At 34.9% G+C, this 23576-nt stretch overlaps 1 protein-coding gene across 4 annotated transcripts in view; it reads right to left on the minus strand.

Moving 5' to 3' along the window:
- CLIC5 (chloride intracellular channel 5) overlaps positions 1–23576 on the minus strand; it is a 193448-nt gene that overhangs the window by 51207 nt on the left and 118665 nt on the right. For all 4 annotated transcript variants that reach the window (XM_051997076.1, XM_051997079.1, XM_051997078.1 and 1 more), the window contains exons 2-3: positions 9520–9629; positions 2889–3014 (exon numbers count right to left, since the gene is read on the minus strand). In XM_051997076.1, coding sequence (XP_051853036.1) covers positions 2889–3014; positions 9520–9629 — 236 coding nt within the window. The remainder of the gene's footprint in view (positions 1–2888; positions 3015–9519; positions 9630–23576) is intronic.

Genomic DNA, 23576 nt, shown 5'->3' on the forward strand with positions numbered 1-23576 from the left:
AATTTTTATATCTACCATTAACATTTCAAATAATTCCCTTAAATACCAGCAGAAGGAACATTGGATTAGTTGCTTATTGTACTGATCTGGATCTAGAATTTCCTTTGAATATAGGACACACCATAAAAATTAGATTTCTCAAGAAAAAAATTCTAAGATAAAAAAACAAAAATTCTGAACAAAATATTTATTATGAAATTTTTTTTAGAGATTTCTTCATTCAAATTCTTAATTTGTCATTTTATTGTTATCAATTGCTTTCTTCATTTTATCCTTTTCATTGTTCTCTTACTAATGACATGATCTTAGGACATACTTGAATTTAGTATAAAGTAGACATAGGGAAAAATTTGTAACCTATAATAAACACCAGTTAGGAATATCCCCAAAATGGAGAAAGCAAATGGTCTGGTGGAAAGAAAATGCAATTTGGAGTTAGAGAATTTGCACTCAAATTGCAATTCTATCACTTATTATTTATTATTGACCTACAGAAAGTCAATTAACCAATTGAAATTCAGGATTCTCATCTCTAAAATGAAGAAGCAGCTCGTCCTAGATAACTTAGAAGTCTCTTTCAGCTCTAGATCTATGATCATCTGATCCCACATATGGTACAACTATCTAAGATGGTGGGGTGCATCAAGAATGATATCTTTGGGTCTTGCCAACCAATGGAAGACAGAGTCATGGACAATACAATGGATTACCTCTATGAGCTGAAGGACTGTATGTGCAATAGAACCTGCTACCAATCTCTACCCATGAGTGAATGGGCAGGCATTACAAATCCTTCTATGTTATAGAGAGGGACAGTTTTCCTGTCAGTAGATAGACATCTCTTGAGGGTCCTTATGCAAAAATGGTGGCCACATTATTGGAGGTATGAGAGTGCAAGCATGATTTAGGGCTTAGGATGAAAAATCTGAGCTTAAAAAGTACCTTGTGAGAGAATAGGGAACAAAGCTACAAAGAACGTCACAATCCATCTTTTGTTCAATTTTCTCATTTATAGATGAGGGGACTGAAGTCTGGAGAGATTAATGACTTGCTGTAGGTCACACAGATAAAAGTGACAGCTGGGATTTAAACCCAGAGCCTCTAACTCCAAATCCAGAACAAATCTTTCCGTTATACCATGGCTTCTTACTGCGCTATTGGATCCCTGATAGCTCTTTTTCTCTGTCCTCTCCACTCTAAAATGCAGATAGCCTTAATTCAAGTGTTATGGAGCATAAGTATGACTTAAATATGTGTCAAGTCAGCTATGAGTTTTAATAATATGTGTGATATAACTTCACCCACCCAGAGACCCTAAGTATAGATAGATATGATTATCCAATCCATTCCCGCCCCTCCCTCCTTCCTTCTCTCTCTCTCTCTCTCTCTCTCTCTCTCTCTCTCTCTCTCTCTCTCTCTCTCTCTCTCTCTCTGTCTCTGTCTCTCTCTCTCTCTCTCTTTCTCACACACACACACACACAAACACACACACACACACACACACTCTGTGACACTTTCACTTCCCTGCTATACTAGTGAACTTAGTAAAGTTCTTCCCTGCATAGGGCATCCAGTGTGTGTGTGTGTGTGTGTGTGTGTGTGTGTGTGTGTGTGTGTGTGTGTGCAAATGTATTGCCTCCACTGATAAAAGGTAACCAGTTGAACCTACTAGTTCAAAAGAACTGATTACTAAATTTTCAGTGTGAGCATTTACTATTAGGAAATTAATAATGATAATAATAATAGCTCACAATTTTATATGTACCAGACACTATGCTAATTGCATTACAATTATTATCTCATTTGATCCTCATAAGAATCCTAGGAACGAAATACTATTATTATCCTCATTTTACAGAGAAGGAAATGAAGGCAAATAAATTAAGTGATAGTGTGTCTGAGGCCAGATCCGAATTCAGATCTTTCTGAATCCAGACCTGAGGCTTGATTTATTGTTTTATTGATCATCTAGATATGAGAAAGTGATGGTGAAATTTTAATAATGCTAATTAAAACTAAAAGGGTTTCATGTGTATATTTTAAGCAGAAATAGAGCTAAATTGTTAAATATTTACCAGCACACCCTGGACAGGCCCCCATATATTTCTTTATTGTGGTCATCTGTAAAGCCAACCAAAGACAAAGCTAGTCCTCTTTTGTCCCCTTAACCAAATGTGATTGCCCAAAGCCCCAGAAGCAGGGGTCCTCAAACTACGGCCCGAGGGCTAGATGCAGCAGCTGAGGACATTTATCCCCCTTACCCAGAGCTATGAAGTTTCTTTATTTAAAGGCCCACAAAACAAAGTTTTTGTTTTTACTATAGTCCGGCCCTCCAACAGTCTGAGGGACAGTGAACTGGCCCCCAATTTAAAAAGCTTGAGGACCCCTGCCCAAAAGAGTAAAGTAAAAAATAAAAAATGAAGACAATAGAATATCCTCAAGTACCAGAATCACAGAGACTCAACTGATGCTATTTAGAGCTGCTGGAGGGAACATAGCCAGCATGACACACTATGGGTATTTGTATATTAAACTTTTTAATCTCTAGGTGTGGTATGAAAGAATTTGTTTCTCATTAATGGAATCTCGGTATCAAGAGTGAATGAGTAGGTCAATCCCCTACTTTCCCTAAGTGGAAGACTCAAGTCAAGAAGGGGTATTTATGCCATAAGCTTTCTTTGTGTCTGAGTCGTTTTGGCACCTGATAGACTTCTCTATAAAATTTAAGTTTTCTCTGAGAAGACTCCAGTTATTGCACTCTTTTGACCAAATTAAACTTGATGAACACCCTTTTACAAATTAAACACATAACAGTATTTTCTGACCCCAGTATAAATTTCTCCTCACCCCAATATTTCATAAGCCCCAGAAAATAAATACTCCCTTACTTTTGCGGGGTCAAGGTTTCCTCCAAAAACTCTTCAATCTTGTTGACATCAGTTTTAACATCTCCGTTGAATGTCAGAAATGGTGGATGGGTCCCAGGGGCCAGGTTATGCAGATCAGCTGGCTTTCTACAAAGAAAGTGAAAAGCGGGTGTTGGTTCATATTATTCTATTTAATGTTTCAGGAAAATATTAAACTCAAACAGAGATCTGCTTCCTTAGTCACCTTGGGTGAATTCTCCATGTCAAAGACATAGACAAGATCACATAGGATTAGCAGGCATGGATAAGTTCTGCATCCCTGGAAGAACCTCTTAAATTAATGAAATTTGAAATCTATTTAAATCTAATACCCAACTCTCTCATTCATAAAAACAAATCTGACCTTTCAATAAAGGCAGGTTTTATGTGAAAAGAAGAAAAAAACTGAAAAAGAATAAGAAAAGGCTTTATAGGAAAGAAGGTAATGTGGTATAAAGTAGGCAATAGATAGGATTGAGAGAGAAGAAACTTGGATTCTAGTCAGTGATTAGCTATCAACTGACTAACTCCATTACTCTGAGCTTACTATTTGACTTTTCTGAACTTCAATAAAATGATCAATAATATTAAAAAAAGTTATTTCTAAGTTCCCTTTTAGCCCTCATACACTCTGGTTCCATAGTCCTGAATTTTACTGAAAGATAAAAAGCCCATACTTTGAGTCCTACTTGAAAAAAATGGGCAAAGACAATCCGTAAATAGATGATTAGCTATAAGCTTAGTTTAGTTATACCAATAGCTTATAAATAGGTGATTAACTATAAGCTTAGTTTAGTTATACCAATAGCTTATATATAATACCATATCTTTTGTTTTTAATAAGTTCTTTTGGAAATTAGCCTAACAGAAATATACTTAACAGAATAACTGACTATAAGAAAAGTATGAATTGTGCAACAAACGCAGCCTCAAAGAAAATTTCTCTCAGACACAGAGAATTTAAGATTCTTTGCTGACATTCTGTATAAAATGAAGTGGCCCTACTATTCATTCTACAGCTAAATTCTGGTCACTTCTGATTCACAATGGTAAGACCTTTTCCAGACTCAGACTACTACTGTAATACGTTAACAATACCTAATAAAAATATTAGGCATTAGAGACCATTAGATAGAGAAGAAAAAAAAATCAACAGAAGCATATTAGACATTAGTTCATAAACTATATATCCCAACAGACTTTGAAGCAAACATTTATTAATAAACAATGACAGGACATTTCAAATTTAGTTTCTTATGTTATTGTTTTTTCCCAACTAGGGATTATATATTCAACTCATCTGATATTACTGGATAGAGATGTCTAAAAATGGCATAGTAACTTAACAATGAAATTATTTTGGGGTTTTTAAAAGTTGTTTCAAGAGTAGGTAGAGCTAAATATTTAATGATTATTACAACTTCAAGGAATTAATACCCAAGGTAAATAGTCATACTGTAAGAGTACATAGTGCTATATAGTGATTGCATTTTTATTTTGTGACATACAGCACCATAGAATTTATTGTTGTTCTTTATCCTTCATTCTCAAAGAGATCCAATGACCTCATGAGGGTGATGTCTTGACTTGTGGATGAATTAAATTTAAGTGAAGCAGAGCTGCACAAAGTCATCAGCCTCATTCTCTCCTCTAAAGTCAACAGAATCCAATGGCAAGACAAATGTCAAGAAGACTGGTAATGACTCAGGATGCAATGAGACCATTGGATTTAGTGTTAGATCATCTTAAAGAATTCTTCGTTTGTTGTTGGATCATTTCAATCTTGTATAATTTCTTGTGAGCCCTTTGGGGTTTTCTTGGCAGAGTCTGGAGTACTTTGTCATTTCCTTCTCCAGCTCATTTTACAGAGGAGGAAACTGAGGCAAACAGGTAGAGGTATCTTGTCCTGTGTCACACAGAGCTAACAAGTGTCTAAAGCTGGATTTGACCTCAGGTATTTCAGATTTCAGGCCCAAGGTTCTATCATTATTCCACTTAACTGCCCTTATTTCATTGTACGGGAGAAATTTTGATATAGAGTAAGGGAGTGACTTTCCCATGATCATACAATTAGGGATAAGAGAGGCAAAACTAGAACTCGGGAGATCCCTTATTTCTCAGTCTAATGTCATTTTACCAGAAATGAAAGATTTGTAGCTAAGTTCAGTGGGTGGAGTCCTTTACCTACTATCTGGATCAAAATCTGACACTAGTTTTGTGACTCTGGAAAAGTTACTTAGTTTGTCTCTGTAAGTTTTGCTGTAAAATGGAAATACTAATATCATATCATTCTTATTGTGAAAATCACATGAGATGATATTTGTAAAGCACTTTGCAAATCTAAAAGAACTATATAAATAAATACTACTTAGCATTACAGTTATGGATACTGAAGAGCCTTCTTCACAAAGAAAAGGAATTAACATGAGTTTTGCTGCTTCAAAATTGGTCCATAAGGACCATAGAGCTTTTTAAACTAGCTGAAACTTTCCCTGTGTCATTTCCCTCATTAGGATGAACTTTTTAGAAGCAAGAACTGCCTTACTTTTTCTATTTGTACCACCAAAACTTAGCATGGTATTTTATACACACTAAGCACTTAATAAATCCTTTATTCATTTCTGACAGCAATTAAAAAAGAAAAAAATCAAGAAAGAATTTTTTCTAACATCTTAAATGAAAAGTACTTTTAATTCAGGGAAGCTAGGTCCACAATGGTGGACCACCACGTCTGGAATTAGGAAGAGTTTCATTCAAATCCAGCCTGAATACTTCTTTAGCTGTGTAACTCTTGGCTTAAATCACTTAGTCCTGTTTGCCTCAGTTTCCTTGCCTGTAAAATGAGCTAGAGAAGGAAATGGCATAGTGCTCCAGTAGCTTTACCAAGAAAACCCCCATTTGAGGTCACAAAGAGTCAGTCAGATATGACTAAAACAACCAAACAGCCACAAATAGCAACTTTTAATTAATAGCAAATAGCAATATAACTGTATTAACTATCTGTGTACCATGACTGGTTATAAAAGACATGGTCAGCATAGGGGGAAAAACAGCTGTGATAGGCCTGTGACAGTGTCTTGGTATTAAATAAGAACAATCAGCCTGAGCAGGTGAAAGTTGAAAAAGAAAGAAAAAAACAGCATTAAACAAAGGAGAAATATTCCCCTAAAGTAAGAATTCTCATCTGCGATCCAGGGACTTGTTTTAAAAAATAGTTTGATAACTATTCTGCAACACAATTAGTGGTTATTATTTTTTAATAGTATTATATATTTCATTTTGTGTATTTAAAAACTTTATTGTGAAAAGAGGTTCACAGAATTCACCAGACTGCTAAAGGATCCATAATATAAAAAAGGGTGAGAATTCTTGCCCTAAAGGAAAGAATAGAGTTAGAAAGGAGAAATTTAATGTGAAGGATGTGAAATTAGAGTTCCTCTTTAAATATAAAAAAGGGCCCTTTCTAGGGGCCTTGGCAATGGGAAAAGTGGTAGTGGAAGGGTTATAAAAATAAGAAGGGAGTAACTGGAATTATGATCAACCTGAAGTCAATTAAAATTCTAGAGAAATCAATTGGGAGGAGGGGAGGAGATTCTTGGGACAAGGGAGGAGGCATGGAAGAATTTCAATTACATTGCTGTTCCCATACCATTCCTAAAACATACACACACTTACCAGCTGTGCTTTGTGGCACACCTTCCAAAAGCATTTTAAAAATCTCATTTACTTAGTTTCATTGTTTACTCTGTATGTGTTCCTCACTTCAGACAAATAAAAGGGCCTGTTTAGTTTCATCTCCTTTTTTTCTTGAGAGCTAACGATGTAAGGGAGCAGTTCTTGGATTCCTAGCAACCAAGATGTAACACTGATCTTATTTTTCAATAATTAGTACTTTCTGCCCTGAAAGTCAAGAAATTAGGATTTTAGAGGGTGACTATATTGGGATTTTACAAGAAAGTTATAAGGAAGTATACAAGGAAGGAAGTCATGTTGTTTTCTGTTGTGTCCAACTCTTTGTGATTGCATTCAGAGTTTTCTTTGCAAAATAATAGGGTTATTTGCCACTTCCTTCTCAGGTTTATTTTTCAAATGAGGGAATTCAGGCAAAAAGAGTTAAGAGAACTTGCTCAGGAGCCTAGGAAATATCTGAGAGTAGATCTGAATTCATAAAGGTGAATCTTTCTGATTCCAGTCCTGATGGTCTATCCACTTTGCCATCTAGCTGCCTAATGCTGGAGAAGAAAATAACAAGCCCCTCTAGTATCTCTGTGAAGAAAATCCCAAATGGGATCACACTAAGTAGTACACAATTGAAAAATGAATGAATAGCCAATAATATCTACCTCCTAGAGCTGCTGTGAAGATCAAATGAGATAACATATATAAAGTAGTTTGCAAACCTAAAAATGTCATACAACTGCTAGATATTTATTATTATTATCATTATTCTGAGACTTAATTAATAATGTAAAGGATTTGGATAAGCCAAAACGACAGAGGAGGACATTCTAGATGAGGGAAATAGTATATGAAGGGAATGATCAAGAACAAGGGGTAGGCCAGACTAACTGATACATTCTCCTTTATGGGGAAAAACACTAGAAGATTAGCTTGGAATCAATTAGCTTAAGTCAGAGCCAGAATGTAGAAGGCCCTCAATGTCAGTATATAAAGTCTGGCAATAGGAAGCCATTGAAGGTTGATGAAAATGACATTTTATGAGAATTACTCCTGCGGCAGCATGTAGAAGAAACTATAGATGAGATTGAAAGTAGATTGGTCTTTTGCCTCCAATGGGAAAACTAATGTACATTTGAAGAGATAAGACTTTGGATGTTAATGTGAAATGGAAAGGAAAGGACTGAAGTGAGAGATATTCTGAAAGAAGAATGAACAAAACTTACTTCAAAAAAGAAGTTTAAAAAAAAACTTTCTGTCAAGAGATTGAGATGCTATAAGACTGAAAGAAGACATAAATATAGGTGAATTGGTCAACAAATATTAAGAACATACTATGTGCCAGACATTGTTCTAAGTAAGGTCTGGGGATATAAAGAAAGACAAAATACAGTTCTCCTATGGGTGTTTTTCCTTATCCAAGAACTTTTCAGTTTTACATCTCTACATTGTTATAGCAATTGTGAAGATGTATAATTGCAATTTCAGGGATAGAGAAACACAGGGGTATGAAGGAGAAGGCAGGAGGCTTGGTATATGAGGCAATAAGATGGCTAGAAACCATCTCTGAACATGGAAGCATGAAAGGAGAGCCAATGCTTGAGATAGCATTTGTGACCAGTTGCCCAGTGAAAGCCTGGGGTAAGAGCCCTCAACATAGTGTGAAAGTAAGGAATAACAGATGCAAGCAAGAATGGTGGTCTTACAGAGACTTACATAGTGAGTCAAATCAATTCAGCAAGGATATGTTGACAATGTGCCCTTCTAAGCTCTGATAACTGTGGAGATTGCGTGTATTTGTGCAAAGGAAAGGACTTGTGCCCTGGCTTAATCCACAACAAGAGAAAATATAACATCAGTATTAAGTAAGCAATCAGAGTTTTAAGTCTGTCTAAATATAGCATATCTGAATTATGATTTCAAATTGAGATCATTTCTACACTCCTGTTTATAAGGAGAGTCAGGAGATACATAGTGAAGGGTAGTTCAGTTTAAACAGCATTGAGTTTTAGATGATTGTGGAAAATTCAAGTAAAAATTTTACTTAACAGATGGAAATTTACAGTTAGAGATTAAGAGGTTAGTCGAGACAAAATATATATTCAACGATATATGTATAAGTATATATAAATATAAATGAATTCATGTATATTATATATGTGCAAATAAACATGTATGTATATATACACTTGTATCAAACATACCTATAGAAAAAAATCTTTCTATATATCTATATATACCTTTGAGTGTCTATATATATATATATATACATATATATATATATACACACACACTTATATGTATATATACCTATACATGTATATACATACATATACCTACTTATTTGTGTATATGCATGCCTATATATATATATATATATGTGTTTATATACACATACATGTACATCCATATGTGTATATCTATATACATGTATATGAATGAATGAAAGTAGGGATATTAAAAATGAAAGCAAAAAAAGATAAAAGAACCCTAAAAGAAAAGATGCTCTCACTAAGAAAGGGGGTATATATAGAGAAAAGCAGACAGCTAAGAACTAAGCCTTGATTGATGATCTCACTTCCATCCCCAAATTAAGAAGGTGGATTAGTAAGAAACAAAAGAGTGTTCAACATAAACAGTTTAACTTTCTTCAAATCTGGTCTCCTATTAGAAAGTGCCTGAATGTCTTATAACCAGTAATCAAAATGTATTTTTTAAATGACAGAAGTCACATCACATGGAGAAATTAGAAGGACCAACACTTTTTCTCTAAAACCTAATAATCTGTAAGGAATTTCAATGACATGAGAAAGTCAGAGCATGTTTCTTACAGTCCTGGAAATTCAAAGACTCCAACCTACTCCCATCCCTTGAAATGTCCTAGGCTAAAGGCATCCCCATCTGGAGCTGTGTGACTCTCCTAAGTGGTTGTTACCTTTTCAGGTCCACAGTGGTGACATTGAACACAACCCCTTTCAACCATAGGATCATGAAGAGACGCTGAGAGAATGGGCAGTTTCCAATGCTTTCACCATCTGATCCAGCCTATGAAAAAAAAAAAGAAAGCATTTTTATTCATTTCAATCCAATGAACATTTATTAAGGAAATAGAGGCAGTCTTTCAGGGGCTGGAAATATAAAGACAAAAATAATATCTTCTTGATCCTTAAGATGGCAATAATCTATTGAGGGGTAATAAGAATAATACATACATAAGGAAATAAATGCACAAAAAATACAAAAGAAAAAATATAAATACATATATGCATACACATATAAATATATATGTATATTTCATATCACATGAAGAAATAAGAGGGACCAACACTTTTTCTCTAAAAACTAATAATTTGTAGGGAATTCCAATGACATGAGGAAAATGGCATGGTTCTCATAGCCCTGGAGTGATGAGGAAATCATCTGGACTAACTATGAAAGCAGGAGATGAAATATATATTTATATGTATATGTGTGTATGAGAGAATAGTAAGGTTGCAGAGAGACCTTAAACTTGGCCTTAAAGAATACTATTCATATTTAAATAGATAGAGAGGATTTTAAATTGGACACTAAAAATATTATTTGTGTTTAAATAGGCAAAAGGCAGATGGAAATATAAGCATTAAAACAGAGCAACTTGAACAATTGAACAAAAGCTAGAACAATCAGAGCATCTGCCAGAAACAGTAAACAAACAGGAACAACTGAAAAAAGCCACCATTCTGATTGGGGTACAATCACTCCCTAAATAAGAAATATTACTGAAAAGCCTCTTGGTTGTAAGAATAATACCTTTATAGTGGAGAGCATTGTCTACAGTAGCATTGTCTTTTATATCTCACCTCAATTATCAGATTGGTAATAGTGAAGTATTTCGGGAAAATTAAGTTACTGGGGAGGGAGAATGAGACAATGCTTATAAGCTATTAAAAAAATAACTCTTGATGGTAAGAAGCTTAGCTAATGATAATGAATTATTTGACCACACCATAATGATAAGTACCACCACCAATACTAGCAAGTTCTTATACAAGCCAATCGTTTTACATCTGTTACCTCACTTGTCCTCACAACCCTGGGAGAGAGATACTACTATGATTCTCATTTTACAGATGAGAAAACTAAGACTAAGGGAGAGGGGGTCAAATGCCTAGTCACATATCTAATAAGTATTTGATGCATGATTTGAACTCAGCTTTTTCTAATCTGAGATTGAATATTGTAGTCTCTGTATCGCCAATTAAAAAAAGCAAAAAATGTCCTTCAAACTTATATGGTTCCTCCTTCTCACTCCACAATGACAGTGGAAGCATGTTGGCTGTTCAGTCCACATTGTCATGAAGGAAAACTGTATTTCAAAACCATCTGACTGATAGAACATTTTCTGGGCCCAGCTCCTAAGTCAGTCTGACTGAACAACCCTGGAAAGAAATGAGAGATCTTAATTCTAAGACCTTTATGAGATGACCTTCATCACTCACTAAGGCATGCAGCACACAATAGACACTGTTCACCTTTCCAGATCATTGCATAGTATTCAGGAACACCTTCCTCCAATACTTTTTTGGTTTCTCCTGTTTCCCATTTAACTTCTCCATATACCTTTCACCTCCATATACAGCATTTAAAAGTTTAAAGATCACAGAGCTAGAGCTAAAAGGGACACTACAGTCATCAAATACAGCCCCTCATTTCTTCAATGAGAAAACTGAGGCTGACAGAAGTTAAGTGATTTGTCCAATATTCATATGGCTAGTTATCAGAACCAGAATTTGAACCAGATTATCCTAATTATAACTCCAGTTGTACTAGAATTTTTCATATATGATCTTTAAAAAAACCTACCCAGATCCTTTAGAGGCACACAACTCTTCTATTGATAGAAGTGACAATGATAAATGCCTAGGTTAAATTTTTTAAAATATTGATATATTATATTATTATGTTATATTATATTATTATCACATGTTACATTATTATATATAATATATATTATTATAATATTATATTATATATATTATATTACATACATGTTATTATATATATTATTATATATATATGTATAATATAGAGAGAGAAACATTTTTAAAAATTCCCAACTTAAAGAAGACTTTGTCAAAGAAGTGGCTTCTCAGTTGGGTCTTAAAGGATGTGACAGCTGAGTGATTGATCAATCCAATCTTAATTAAATCCACATTGTCCCCCAAAATTTTATAATGCAAAATCAGTATGTTAATATTTAGGATAATACAGTAGCACAGAATAATAAACTTTGGGTCAAGTTCTGAAATCATGGTCTCAGATACTTACTAGCTGTGTGACCCTGGACAATTCATTTAATTTCTAATTGCTTCAGTTTTTTCATCTGTAAAATGAGGATAATAATAGCCCTATCTAGCAGAGTTAGTGTGGGGATAAAATGAAGTAATATTTTTTAAAGTAGCCTGCAAGTCTTAAAGTTCAAAATAAATGCTAAGTATTAATAATATTATTGGAGGTTCTTAAGCGAGGCTTGACTAGAAGACATTGAGATATAAAGACACTATTCTTGCCATGGTTCTCTTGGTAACATCTTATCAAAAATAGGGTAGTTCTCATATTGAGGGTTCTTGTAACAGTGAAGAAGGACTTTCATTGTAGTCAGCGGGATTAGGTTTAAAAAGCTCATTGGAAGTCAGCAGAATAATTCCTGTCTTTACTCAAAGGCTACAGAAATGTGGGTGTATTTATTACTGCAGAAGGTGTCTGATCTGATTGTGTAAATTTTTTAAAAAAATGTCTTTTTTTATCCAAAAGATAAAAAAAAACTTTAAGAAAGATTTTTTTAAATCATTTTCTATAATGTTTAAGTGGGATGTTATTGTACTCCAGAATCGACATAAAAAGAAATATCAGAGAGATGGCAAACCATGAGCAAACTATGTTGAAGGAAGAGCAGTGCATAGTCTGTGCTGGTATCCATTTAACACTAAAGATATGGAGGAAGAAGGCACCCAGTGCATTGGTGGCTAAACACTGAGGCTACAAAAATAAGTAGAAAAAAATAATCCCTGCCTTCCAGGAGTTTCATTAATTTTCTCTATCTCTCTGTGTGTCTTTTTTGTCTCCTCACTCTTATGGAGAGGTCATTTTCAGTCAGTGATATCCAACTCTTGCTGATTTGCCATCCTTCTCCAGCTCATTTTAGAGATAAGAAACTGAGGCAGACAGGGTTAAAATTTGCTCAGGTTCCCACTACTAGTAAGTCTCTGAGGCCAGATTTAAAACCAGGTCTAGCTGACTGCGGTTCTGGCCTTCTATCCAGAGTACCACCTAGCTGCCCTGGAGATAGAGATAAAGAAGCTAGTGCTTAATTAAGCTCTTTAAGGCTTACAAATTATGTGTCCATACATAGAGAGAAAGAGAGGGAGGGAGAAGGTGGAGGAGGGGAATGAGGAAGAGGGGGGAATGAGAAAAGAGGAAGAGGAGAGGAAGAGGGGGAACAACAAGGAATAGGAGAAAGAGAAAGGAAGACAGAGAGAGAGAGAGAGAGAGAGAGAGAGAGATGAAGAGATGGAGACAGAGAAAGTGAGAGAGGGAGCGATAAGGGGGAGGAGGGGAAGGAGAAGAAGGGGAAGAGGAAAGAAGACAGAGAAATGGAGAGGAGGTGTGACAGGAGAAAGGGAAAAAGAGAAGAAAAGGAAAGGAAAAAAAGAGGGAGAAGGAGGTCAGAAATTTATTTATAAGAAGAAATAGTTAAGAGCTGCCCAAGCAGAACTGGATAGGTTGCACAGTTGGAGGGAGTAACGAAATTATATAGTTATTTCTCTCCTGGCAATTACATACTCACCTAGATTTAAGAGTTACATGGAAAACTCAAACCTGTTCCAGGGTTGGACAGAAGTAATGGATACGAAATTATAGGCATTGTACCTCGGTCCTAACCAAACCAGGCAACCTATCACTTCTTTCTTTCTCACTTTGTTCAAATGTTGGAAATGGACCTGCCCCCTAAGTAGCTAAGTGTGCATGGGCTCCATTATATGTGTGAGGGTAAAATGACTGGGCATCATATGTCACCTACAGAGCTATAATTACTGACAGTTCTTTATTCTGCAAACCTGCTCAAGCCAGACTATTGTTAATTTTAGTAACACCTTGGCCCACTGAATAGCTGCCAACTTAAAAGTGAGTTCATCATGTATTTTTCCAAAAATCACTGCAAGAAGCCATGGGCAGATTGAGAGAAGAAAGAAGTAATTAGCATAGGGTTTGGCACATAGAAAGTAGTAAATAAATACTTGTTCCTTTCCTCTGATATATGTACTTCACAAATATTACTCCATTTGATACTCACAACAATTCTGGGACAACCATATTATTATTATCCTCATTTTACAAATGTGGAAACTGAGGCAGATATCAGTTAAGTGACTTGTCCTAAAGGTCACACAGCCATAGTAAGTTTGTAACACTACATTTGAAATCAGGTTTTCCTGACTTCGAGCCTATTGTTCTATTCATTGAGCCCTCCTAGCTGCCTCCTTAATGATTTAAAACTCATTTTAAACATCAGCTTTTTCATAAAGCCTTTTTGTACAGCCTCCTCTTACTCCAGTACTTTTTATTTACTTTGTATTTATGTTGTGTTTTCATACATATATATATGACAGATTGACTGATTTAAAATAGTATTACAAAAATTGTCCCCATGTTAGGGACAATTTAATTTCAGTTAAGTTTGAACCAATTTTTTTCTGTTTTAAATGTATGTCATTACTGAGTTTCTTTCAATAGAGGAAAGAATCTGGTATTTAAAAATGAAATTATTGCAATTTTAGAGGGAGTCTTAGATTTTGTCTACTACAAGACTTAGAATTTACAGATGAAGGAACTGAGAATCATTAAAAGATGAATTAATAGGTATAAGGTCACAAGTAATGATAGTCAGGACTAGAACCCAGGACTTCTGATCCCTAGTCTACTGTCTTGTTTACAAAACCTTTCAGTCTTCCATTTTCTTTTTTTCTCTCTCTCTACCTTTCTTTCTACCTACCTTCCTTTCTTCCTTTCTTTTTTCCTTTCCTTTCCTTTCCTTTCATTTTCATTTTCTTTCCTTTCCTTTCCTTCCTTTCTTTCTTCTGAGGCAATTGGGATTAAGTGACTTGCCTGGGGACACATAGTTAGGAATTGTTAATCTTATGAACTGGAGCTGGTGCTGTATCCCCTATGCCATCTGGCTGCCCCTCTTCCATTCTATTTCACCCTCATCTCCTCCAGCACTATGGCTCTGGCATTCCTAATACAAGAGGGAACACTGGTATAGTAGATAGAGGTCTGGCTTTAATTGTCAGTAAGACCTGAGTTGACGGTCTGGGTGGCACACTGGCTAGAGTTCTAGGTTTAGAATCAGAAAGACCCTAGTTCAAACCCAACTTTGAACACTGATTGACTATGTGGCTGAGCTATTTACTTAAATGTCTCTTGATCTTAGTATCTTCACCTGGAAAAATGGAGATAATCATAGTATCTACTTCTCATGGTTGTTGGGAAGATCAAATCAAATAATATGTAAAGCACTTTGCGAACCTTAAAACATTATATAAATGTTAGCTATTGTTGTTTGTTGTTGTTGTTATCATTATTCATGGGTGAAGAAACTTCTCAAACCAGAAATTCCCTATGTACATGAAATTATACATCAGAAAAATTCTCCTCTCAAAAAAAATCCAAGTAGGAAGCCAGTAGTAAAGTCATAGATTTAATTTGTTTTCTCTATACTTATATTCCATTTTAGTTCCCCACCCCTTTCATCTGCTTTCTTTGCTCCATTAAATACAATTATCCCCTGCACCTATCCTCCTTAGGACCCTGCTTGGAACTCTCCAACCTGCTAAACTAATCTGTGCTCAATGTGGAAGTAGCTATCAACAAATACTTGATGAATTGAACTAAAATTGAAGGCTAAGAAAGGAGTCCATTGATTTTTTAGGAACATAGTGGATAGAGGGAACAAACAGAGAAGATGAATCCTGGAGGAGACATTCAAGTTGACAGAATACCTGGTAGATTGCTGAAATGAGAAAGTACATAATTGGCAATTATCAAGATGGTCATCCTTTAGTTCTGCTCACACAGAAACCAGAGAGCTCTTCACGTGTATTTAAAGGGTGAAGTTGGTTGGTCTGTACTTTTGCAGGGTGTACCCAAATGGAAAAATTCACAAATCCATTTGAAGTAGAAAAATAAAATAATACCATTTCTTACATGTGTAAAAGATATACAAAATACTGAAATTTGATCCTTTCTTATAGTTAAATTACCCTAAGTGGACCAGTTAAGTGAAATTACTTGAGATCCTAGGAGAAGGAAAGAATGGAGGAGATGGGAACCCGTGTCTCTATGACAAATGGAGATTGATGTGTCGATACAAATACTAGGTAAGTCACTCAACTTTTATGAGCATGTATTTCCTCATCCGTTAAATAAGGAAGATAATGATAATCCCTTGCCCCCCTTGGAGGGTCACTATGAATATCAAATTAGATCATGTCTGTAAAGAGTAAAGCTCTAACAGAAGCACAAGATGTAATTACTACTGGAGAGGGGGCAAAATATGCATCATTTGGTTTTGTGGCAATGGCTAGTGAAGGAGGAAAACTCATAAGTGTGGCCCACGGAGTTATAATTATGAGGAATTGTAGAGAAGCAACAAGATAATAAAAACAACTAAGGAAACTTAAAGCTAACACTTTAAAATGAGGGTAAGGTATAATACTCCTCCTGGAGAAAGCAGCAGAAATTGTAATGTCTGATTAGCTTAAAATCTGGCAAGGTTAAGTCTGATGGGAGTCATTAGAAGAAAGATAAGACATATCCCCAGCCCAATGCAGTTACTGGTTCTGCCAAAATACATTGGGTGAAAAAAGAGAAAAAAAAAAAAAACCCATAACAAAACCATGGTAGCGCTACTTAGGAACTAAACTATAAATGTTTTAAAAAATTGTAGTAGAAAAGCTTCAATTAGGTTTTTATAGAACCTGAAACAATATAAGCTTTATACTAATATTCCTGACAGTTTTCCCTTCATCTCATTCCTGTCCTGAGAGTCAAGATTTCTCAGACAGGGTGAGGAGTCCTCAGAAATGTCCTATAATGGGAATTAAAATGGGAGAGGAGGGAAACAGGGCAGTGGAGGGAAGAAGCTATTCCTTTTGTCAGTATGTTGGTGCAGTAGAGTCAGAAAAACTGAATTCAAACTTACTAGCTGGGGATGCTGAATGGGATCATGAAGAGTTGGACACAATTGAAACCATGGAACAATAGCAAACAAAAGTCAGTATGATAGAAAAAGTAATTTCCTTATATATCTGCTTTAAATACTTATTAGTTTTATTAGCCTGGGCAAGTGACTTAACCCTTCTTACCTTAGTTTCCTGACCTGAAAAGTGGAGATAATAGCACTTCCCTCCCAGGCTTGTTGGAAGGATCAAATGTGATTGTTGTAAAGCTCTTAATGTAGTGTCTGGCATAGAATAAATGCTATGTTGACTATTATTATTAATTCTATGGTCTTCATCAAGAAGCCTGGAGCCATCACCATTGCCTCTAGCAATCCAGACAATTCTCTCTGACTATAAATTATAAGTGAGTTGCCAATCTATATTAGTGGAGAACATTTCGATGATGGAAGCTCTTCATACCATAAAATCATAGGTCTGGGAGAAAAATAAAACTGAAAACCATCACACTTTTGTTTGAAGCAGAAAATTTCAAGTAAGAGTTGTCAAAGATTATTTTGATTATATTAGGAACCAATGTTACACAATGAAAGATGGAATGAAAAGGGGGCTTCGACCCCATTGCTGCTTCCTGAGAATCTGCTACTGAAGTCTAATGTAAGCCTTTGTCTTGCTTGAGAACACCAGGAACTTTTTCCCCTACAAATATTTATTATATAGACATGTTATTCTTTAGGCTTTCTTACTGAACCTAATACTTGGAACAGCAAGGCGGGTTTGAATCCTTCTGTCCCAGCAATGTACCCAAGCACAGGAAACCAAAATCAGATACAAATCTACAGCCTCAAATAAAAAGAATTCCTTCCCACATGGTCTTAATTCCAAAGAGACGCCCTTCTTGCATAAATCTCCCCTTGGGAGAATCCTCAAACCTGATAGAGGAAACATGTTTTCCACTCAATTAGACCACTGTCAAAAAGTTTTCGTTTTCTTCTCCTGACATACTTTTTCATTTGTTATTCAAGATGCTGGGGAATTACTTCCAGCACTTGGTCATGGAGTCATTTCTTTGACATGCATCTGAGGGACCTCTCATGCAAACAGATCTGGCATGTGAGTCCTGCAGTCCTCTCATTGCAACAGCTATGTCTAAAGTATCTTGACACACACATCCTAAACTTCACACTAATTTCTATGCTTTAAAATGATGATAACCAAGGTTCCCCATTTTCCTGGGATCTATATGGATACTCAAATTTTGAATATAGATATCCTGATTCCTTGTCCAAAGTTTACAGATCTCAACAAATATTTGTCAAGTGAAGAAATACAAATACAAAAGAAATACAAAAGCCTGTGTAGTCCTAAAATGCAAAAGGCTCATGGTTTAGTTGTGAATCAAGGCTTAGGTGCATAGAACAATTAGAAAAAAAAATATCAGACTTCAAGGGACCAGAAGTTCTGTTACAGGAAGTCAGGCAAGTTAAAGGCCTCATTGTTGCACTCTTTGAAAAACAAAAAGAACCTACAATGAACCTAGATTTCATTTTTGGTCTTTTAAAAAATTGGTTAAATCTAAAAAAGAAAAAAAAAGGTAAAACTACTACAGAAATTGTAGCTAACACCCAATTTATAGAAGTCATCTAAAGGCCCAGAAAATTATGGCTATGAATAGGTGGTAATGTATTTACTAACAAAAAAACCATGCTGAAAAAGCACTCTGTATAAAGATAATATCAGAGAGATGTATGAGCTGGATAAGAAATAGTTTGACAGTGTAGCAATAGCTCGAAATAGTGAAAAATAGCCTAGTTGCACTATTGATGTTCACACAATATGAAAATCTAGTAGAAGGACCCCAGGATCTTGGATGGAGCCTTGTGATTACAGGACATTGACAAGGATCTTACCATAGGAGAAAGAGATGGATGGGCCAATATCTGTACTTCTGCAGGGGATACTAAATTTACAAATCCATTAGAAATAGAAAAGTCTAATAATACCCTTTCTCACATGTGTAAAATAAATGAATGCACTTTCCTTACAATAATAAGAATATCATTATCTTCACTTTAGAGATGATAAAATTGAGATGAAGAGAAATTTAAATTATTGAATAGAATTATAGCTAGTCACTATTGGAGCTAGAACTCAGTCTTCTGACTCCAAGATCAATACTTTTTCAGGTATACCTGATTATTTTCTTAAGATGTAATGAAGCAATTGAGACAACATTGTCAACTTCTTTGAGTCTCTAAAGTCTTACCACAGAGATGGCCCCCGACTCTATTTAGGAATAAAGTCACCTGACTATCACCTTCTCAATTTATTAGGGAAACTTTTCTTTTTTCTTTTTAATACAGTAGTTGCCACAGGCAAATGGGCATGAATATCTCTGCAAACAAATGGTTTTAATTTCCATGTAAGCCTTTATTTTAAATTACTTTAGTTCCTTAGTTCAAGTGTTATGACTTAAAAACAAACACACAAGCTTCCCTTTAATTAATTTGGAGGTGGGAGATTATTGGGATGGTTTGTTGTTGTTGTTGTTTCTGGAAGAAGTATTTGGAACAACATATGCTCCTATTTCTTCATAAACAGTAAAAATTTGATTAGTCAAAATCTGGAAGGAACAGAGAATTTTCTGATGGAATACATTTTTTTATTAACCTTTTCAGAGTCGCCCTAGCTGAGTACAGGCAAAATCAGATTAGGAATGAGAAGATTTTCTTGTGAGCCCTATTTCTGGGGATGGTGATAGACATCATCATTATCCTCTGTGACCTCAAGTGAGTTATTTTATTCCTAAGCCTCTGTTTCTTTATCTTTAAAATGGGGAAGGCATGCAGGTTTGAGAGAACTTAGATCCCAGAAGGGAAAGGAATTTAGAAGTATTTAAATCCAGTGGCTAGGCGGCACAGAGAGTAGAATACTGGGCCTGATGTCAAGAAAATTCGTTACTCTGAGTTTAAATATGGCCTTAGACATTTACTAGCTGTGTGACCTTGGGCAAGTAATCTAATCCATTTTGACTCAATTTCCTCATCTGTAAAATGAACTAGAGAAGGAAAATGGCAAATTCTTTCAGTATCTTTCACACGAACACCCCAGTCATGAAGAGTTGGATATGATTAAAAAGACTGAAACAAGTCCAGCTTCCTGAGGAAATTAAGGCCCAGAGAGGTTTTGTGCTGCCTAAAAATAACACAGAAAGTTAAACCACTGAGCCAAGATTCAAACTCATATTCTGCAACTGTAAATTCTGTATTCTTTCGATTATACCATGCTGCCTTCAATAGATTGAGCATAATGATTTATAAGGTTATCTCTATGGTCCCCACCAGTTCTAACATTTAATAGTGAGTCATTTGTTACCTTCTTGACAAAACTATCCCTATCTCTGACACTCTGTACAATTTCTCTCTCTTCTGTATTCCCATAGCACTTTATCTGTATTTATATTTGTACTTTATGTTGTACGCATATGGAATCATGAAGGGTTCAAAGATTAAGGATCAAATCAGTCAGCCACCAGTAAAAGTCCAAGGTCAAACAGCTAGAATTTATATAAATGCTTTAAAAGTTTCCAAAACAACTCAAATTAAAAAAAAAAAAACATGAATGTTAAAAATTGTCTTTTCATGTAACTAGGGGGAAAATAAAACCTTATATAAGAAAATTTCTAAAACATTTGACAAAATATCGTCTCTTCTGATCTTCCCAACAACTCTAAAAGGCATCTATAGTTGTTATTCCCATTTTACAAATCAAGTGACTTACCCAGTATCCTACAACTAAGTGTCTGAAGTAGCATGAAAACTTCCTTATTCCAACCCAATATTATCCAGCAGCCTCTGAACTTCAAAATGAGAAATCAACAAGACTGCCAAGATCCTGGCAGGAAATGTGAGTTTGAGTTTAAAAGCAAGTTGGAAGACCAAGGGGAAGCCACATAGAGCACATCCAGAGAATAAACCCTGAGGGGAAATGGCTTCTATTTCCTTGTGAGTGATTTTTTTTTAAATTTCTCTTTTTAAAACTCTTATTTAATATTTTATTTTTCCCCAATTACATAGAAAAACAATTTTAACATTTCCCCCCTAAAATTTTGAGTTCCAAATTCTTTTCCTTCCTTCTTTGCTCTTCCTCATTGAGAAGAAAAGCAATTTGACATAGATTACACATGTGTAGTCACATAAAACGTTCCATGTAAGTCATTCAGTGAAACAGAACACAGACAAAAACACTCCCCCCAAAACAAAGTAAATAAAGAAAAAGAATCTTTAATCTGCATTCAGGCTATATCAGTTCTTACTCTGGAAAGAAATAGCACCTTTCATCAACAAACCTACAGAATTGTCTTAGATCATTATATTGCTGAGAATATTTGTTATTCATAGAAGATCATCATAAAATATTACTGTTATTATGTATAATGTTCTCTTTGTTCTGCTAATTTTGCTTTGCATCAGTTCCTATAAGTCCAGGTTTTTCTGAGAGCATCTTGCTCATCATTTTTTTAAAGCATACTAATATTTCATCACAATCACATACACAAATTTGTTTAGCCATTCCTCAAGTGATGGACAAACGTCTTTTCAATTTCTAATTCTTTGAAACTACTAAAAGAACTACTATAAATTTTTTTTGTATTTATAGTTCATTTTTCTTTTTGTTTTTATGTCTTTGTGAGACAGACATAGCAGTGATATTGCTTGGTCAAAGGGTATGCATGGTTTTTATAGCCCTCTGGGCATAGTTCCAATTGCTCTCCACAATGACTGAATTAGTATACAACTTTGCCAATAGTGTATTACACATCCCCTCCAACATTTCTCATTTTCCTTTACTATCATATTAGCTAATTTGACAGGTGTGAGATAGTAGTCAGAGTTGTTTTAATTTGAATTTCTCTCATCAATAGTAAGTTACAGCATTTTTTACATGACTACAGATAGCTTTGATTACTTTTTATCAAAACAGTCTATTCTTATCCTTTGGCCATTTATCAACTGAAAATTGGCTCTTATGTCTATAAATTTGGCTCACTTTTCTATATGTTTGAAAAATGAAGTCTTTATTAGAGGAACTCACTGTAATTTTTTTTCCACAGTAATAATGAACAACTCTGTATTTCCCACCCACCCCATTTTATATTCTCCTTGTTTATCATCCTCTCTCATCTTCTACCCTATCCATTTTCAAAAATGTTTTGCTTCTGACTTCTACTTTCCCAAAGTGCTCTCCCTTCTATTAGCTCTGTTTTACCTTTCTCTTATCCCCTTTTCCTCCTACTTTCCTGTATGATAAAATAGATTTCTATCCCAAACTGAGTATGTATATTATTGCCTTTTTGAGCCAATTCCAATGAGAGTAAGGGTCATGTGTTCTCCTCCCTGTTTCCCCCATTTTCTCCTCCACTGTAAAATATCTTTCAGGATTCTTTTATGTCTATTAACTTATTTTACTCTGCTTCTTCCTTTCCCTTCCCTCCTAGTGCATTCTTCTTTCTTATCCTTTGATTTTTTTTTAAAGACAATTATATATCATTCACATTCAATTTCCACTTGCCCTAATAATGGGAAAGTTTTGGGGAATTAAAAATATCATTTTCCCACATATAGAATATGAAAACAAGTTAACTTTATAGAATTCCTTGTTATTTATCTTCCCCATTTATCTTTTTATGCTTCTTTTTTAATTTTAATTTGAAATAAAAATATTCTATTCAGCTTTTCTTTTTTCAACAGGAATTCTTGAAAATCCTTGATTTCCATTGAATGATCATTCTCCTGCCTGCCATCAATCACACTAGTTGTAATCCTAACTCTTTTGCTTTTCAAAATATCAAATTCTACAACTTATGGTCCTTTAATGTAAAAGCTGCTAAATCATGTGTTATCTTGATTGAGATTCCACCATATCTGAATTATTTCTTTTTGACTGCTTGCACTATTTTCTCCTTGATTTGGAAGGTCTGGAATTTGGTTATACTATTACTGGAATTTTCATTTTGGGATCTCTTTCAAAAGGATCAGTGAGTTCTTTCAATTTCTATTTTACCCTCTAGCAGGGGTCCTAAAACTCCGCCCCTGGGCCAGATGAGGCAGCTGAAGACCATTATCCCCACCTCATCCAGGGCTATGAAGTTTCTTTATTTAAAGGCCCACAAAAGTTTTTGTTTTTACTATAGTTCTTCCCTTCAACAGTCTGAGGGACAGTGAACTGGCCCCCCTATTTAAAAAGTTTGAGGACCCCTGCTACAGTATCAGAGCATTTTTCCTTGATAATTTCTTGAGAAATGATATCTAAGGATCTTTTTTTTTTTTAATCTTGATTTTCAGGTTCTATTATTCTTAAATGATCTATTTTCCAGGTCAGTTGTTTTTCAAATGAGATATTTCACATTTTCTTCTATTTTTTCATTCTTTTGATTTTGTTTAATTTGTCCTTGATATCTCATAGTCATTGGTGGATTTTTGTGCCTTTTTAACCATTTGGCCTATTATTTTTTTCAGTAAATTTTGCGTTTTCTTCGCCAAGTTGTTTACTCTTTTTTTCATGATTTTCTTGCATCACTCTCATTTCTCTTCACAATTATTCCTTTATCTCTCTTACTTGATTTTTAAAATCCTTCCATGACCTGGTTTTGTAGGAGTTTTGTCTTTTTTGTCTTTTTCTGAGTTTGTGTTTTGATCTTCTCTATTACCATAGTAACTTTCTATGGTCAGGATCTTTTTCTGCTGTTTGCTCATTTTCCAATTTATTACTT

The sequence above is a fragment of the Antechinus flavipes genome, chromosome 4, assembly GCF_016432865.1.
Source record: "Antechinus flavipes isolate AdamAnt ecotype Samford, QLD, Australia chromosome 4, AdamAnt_v2, whole genome shotgun sequence".
Classification (NCBI taxonomy): Eukaryota; Metazoa; Chordata; class Mammalia; order Dasyuromorphia; family Dasyuridae; genus Antechinus; species Antechinus flavipes.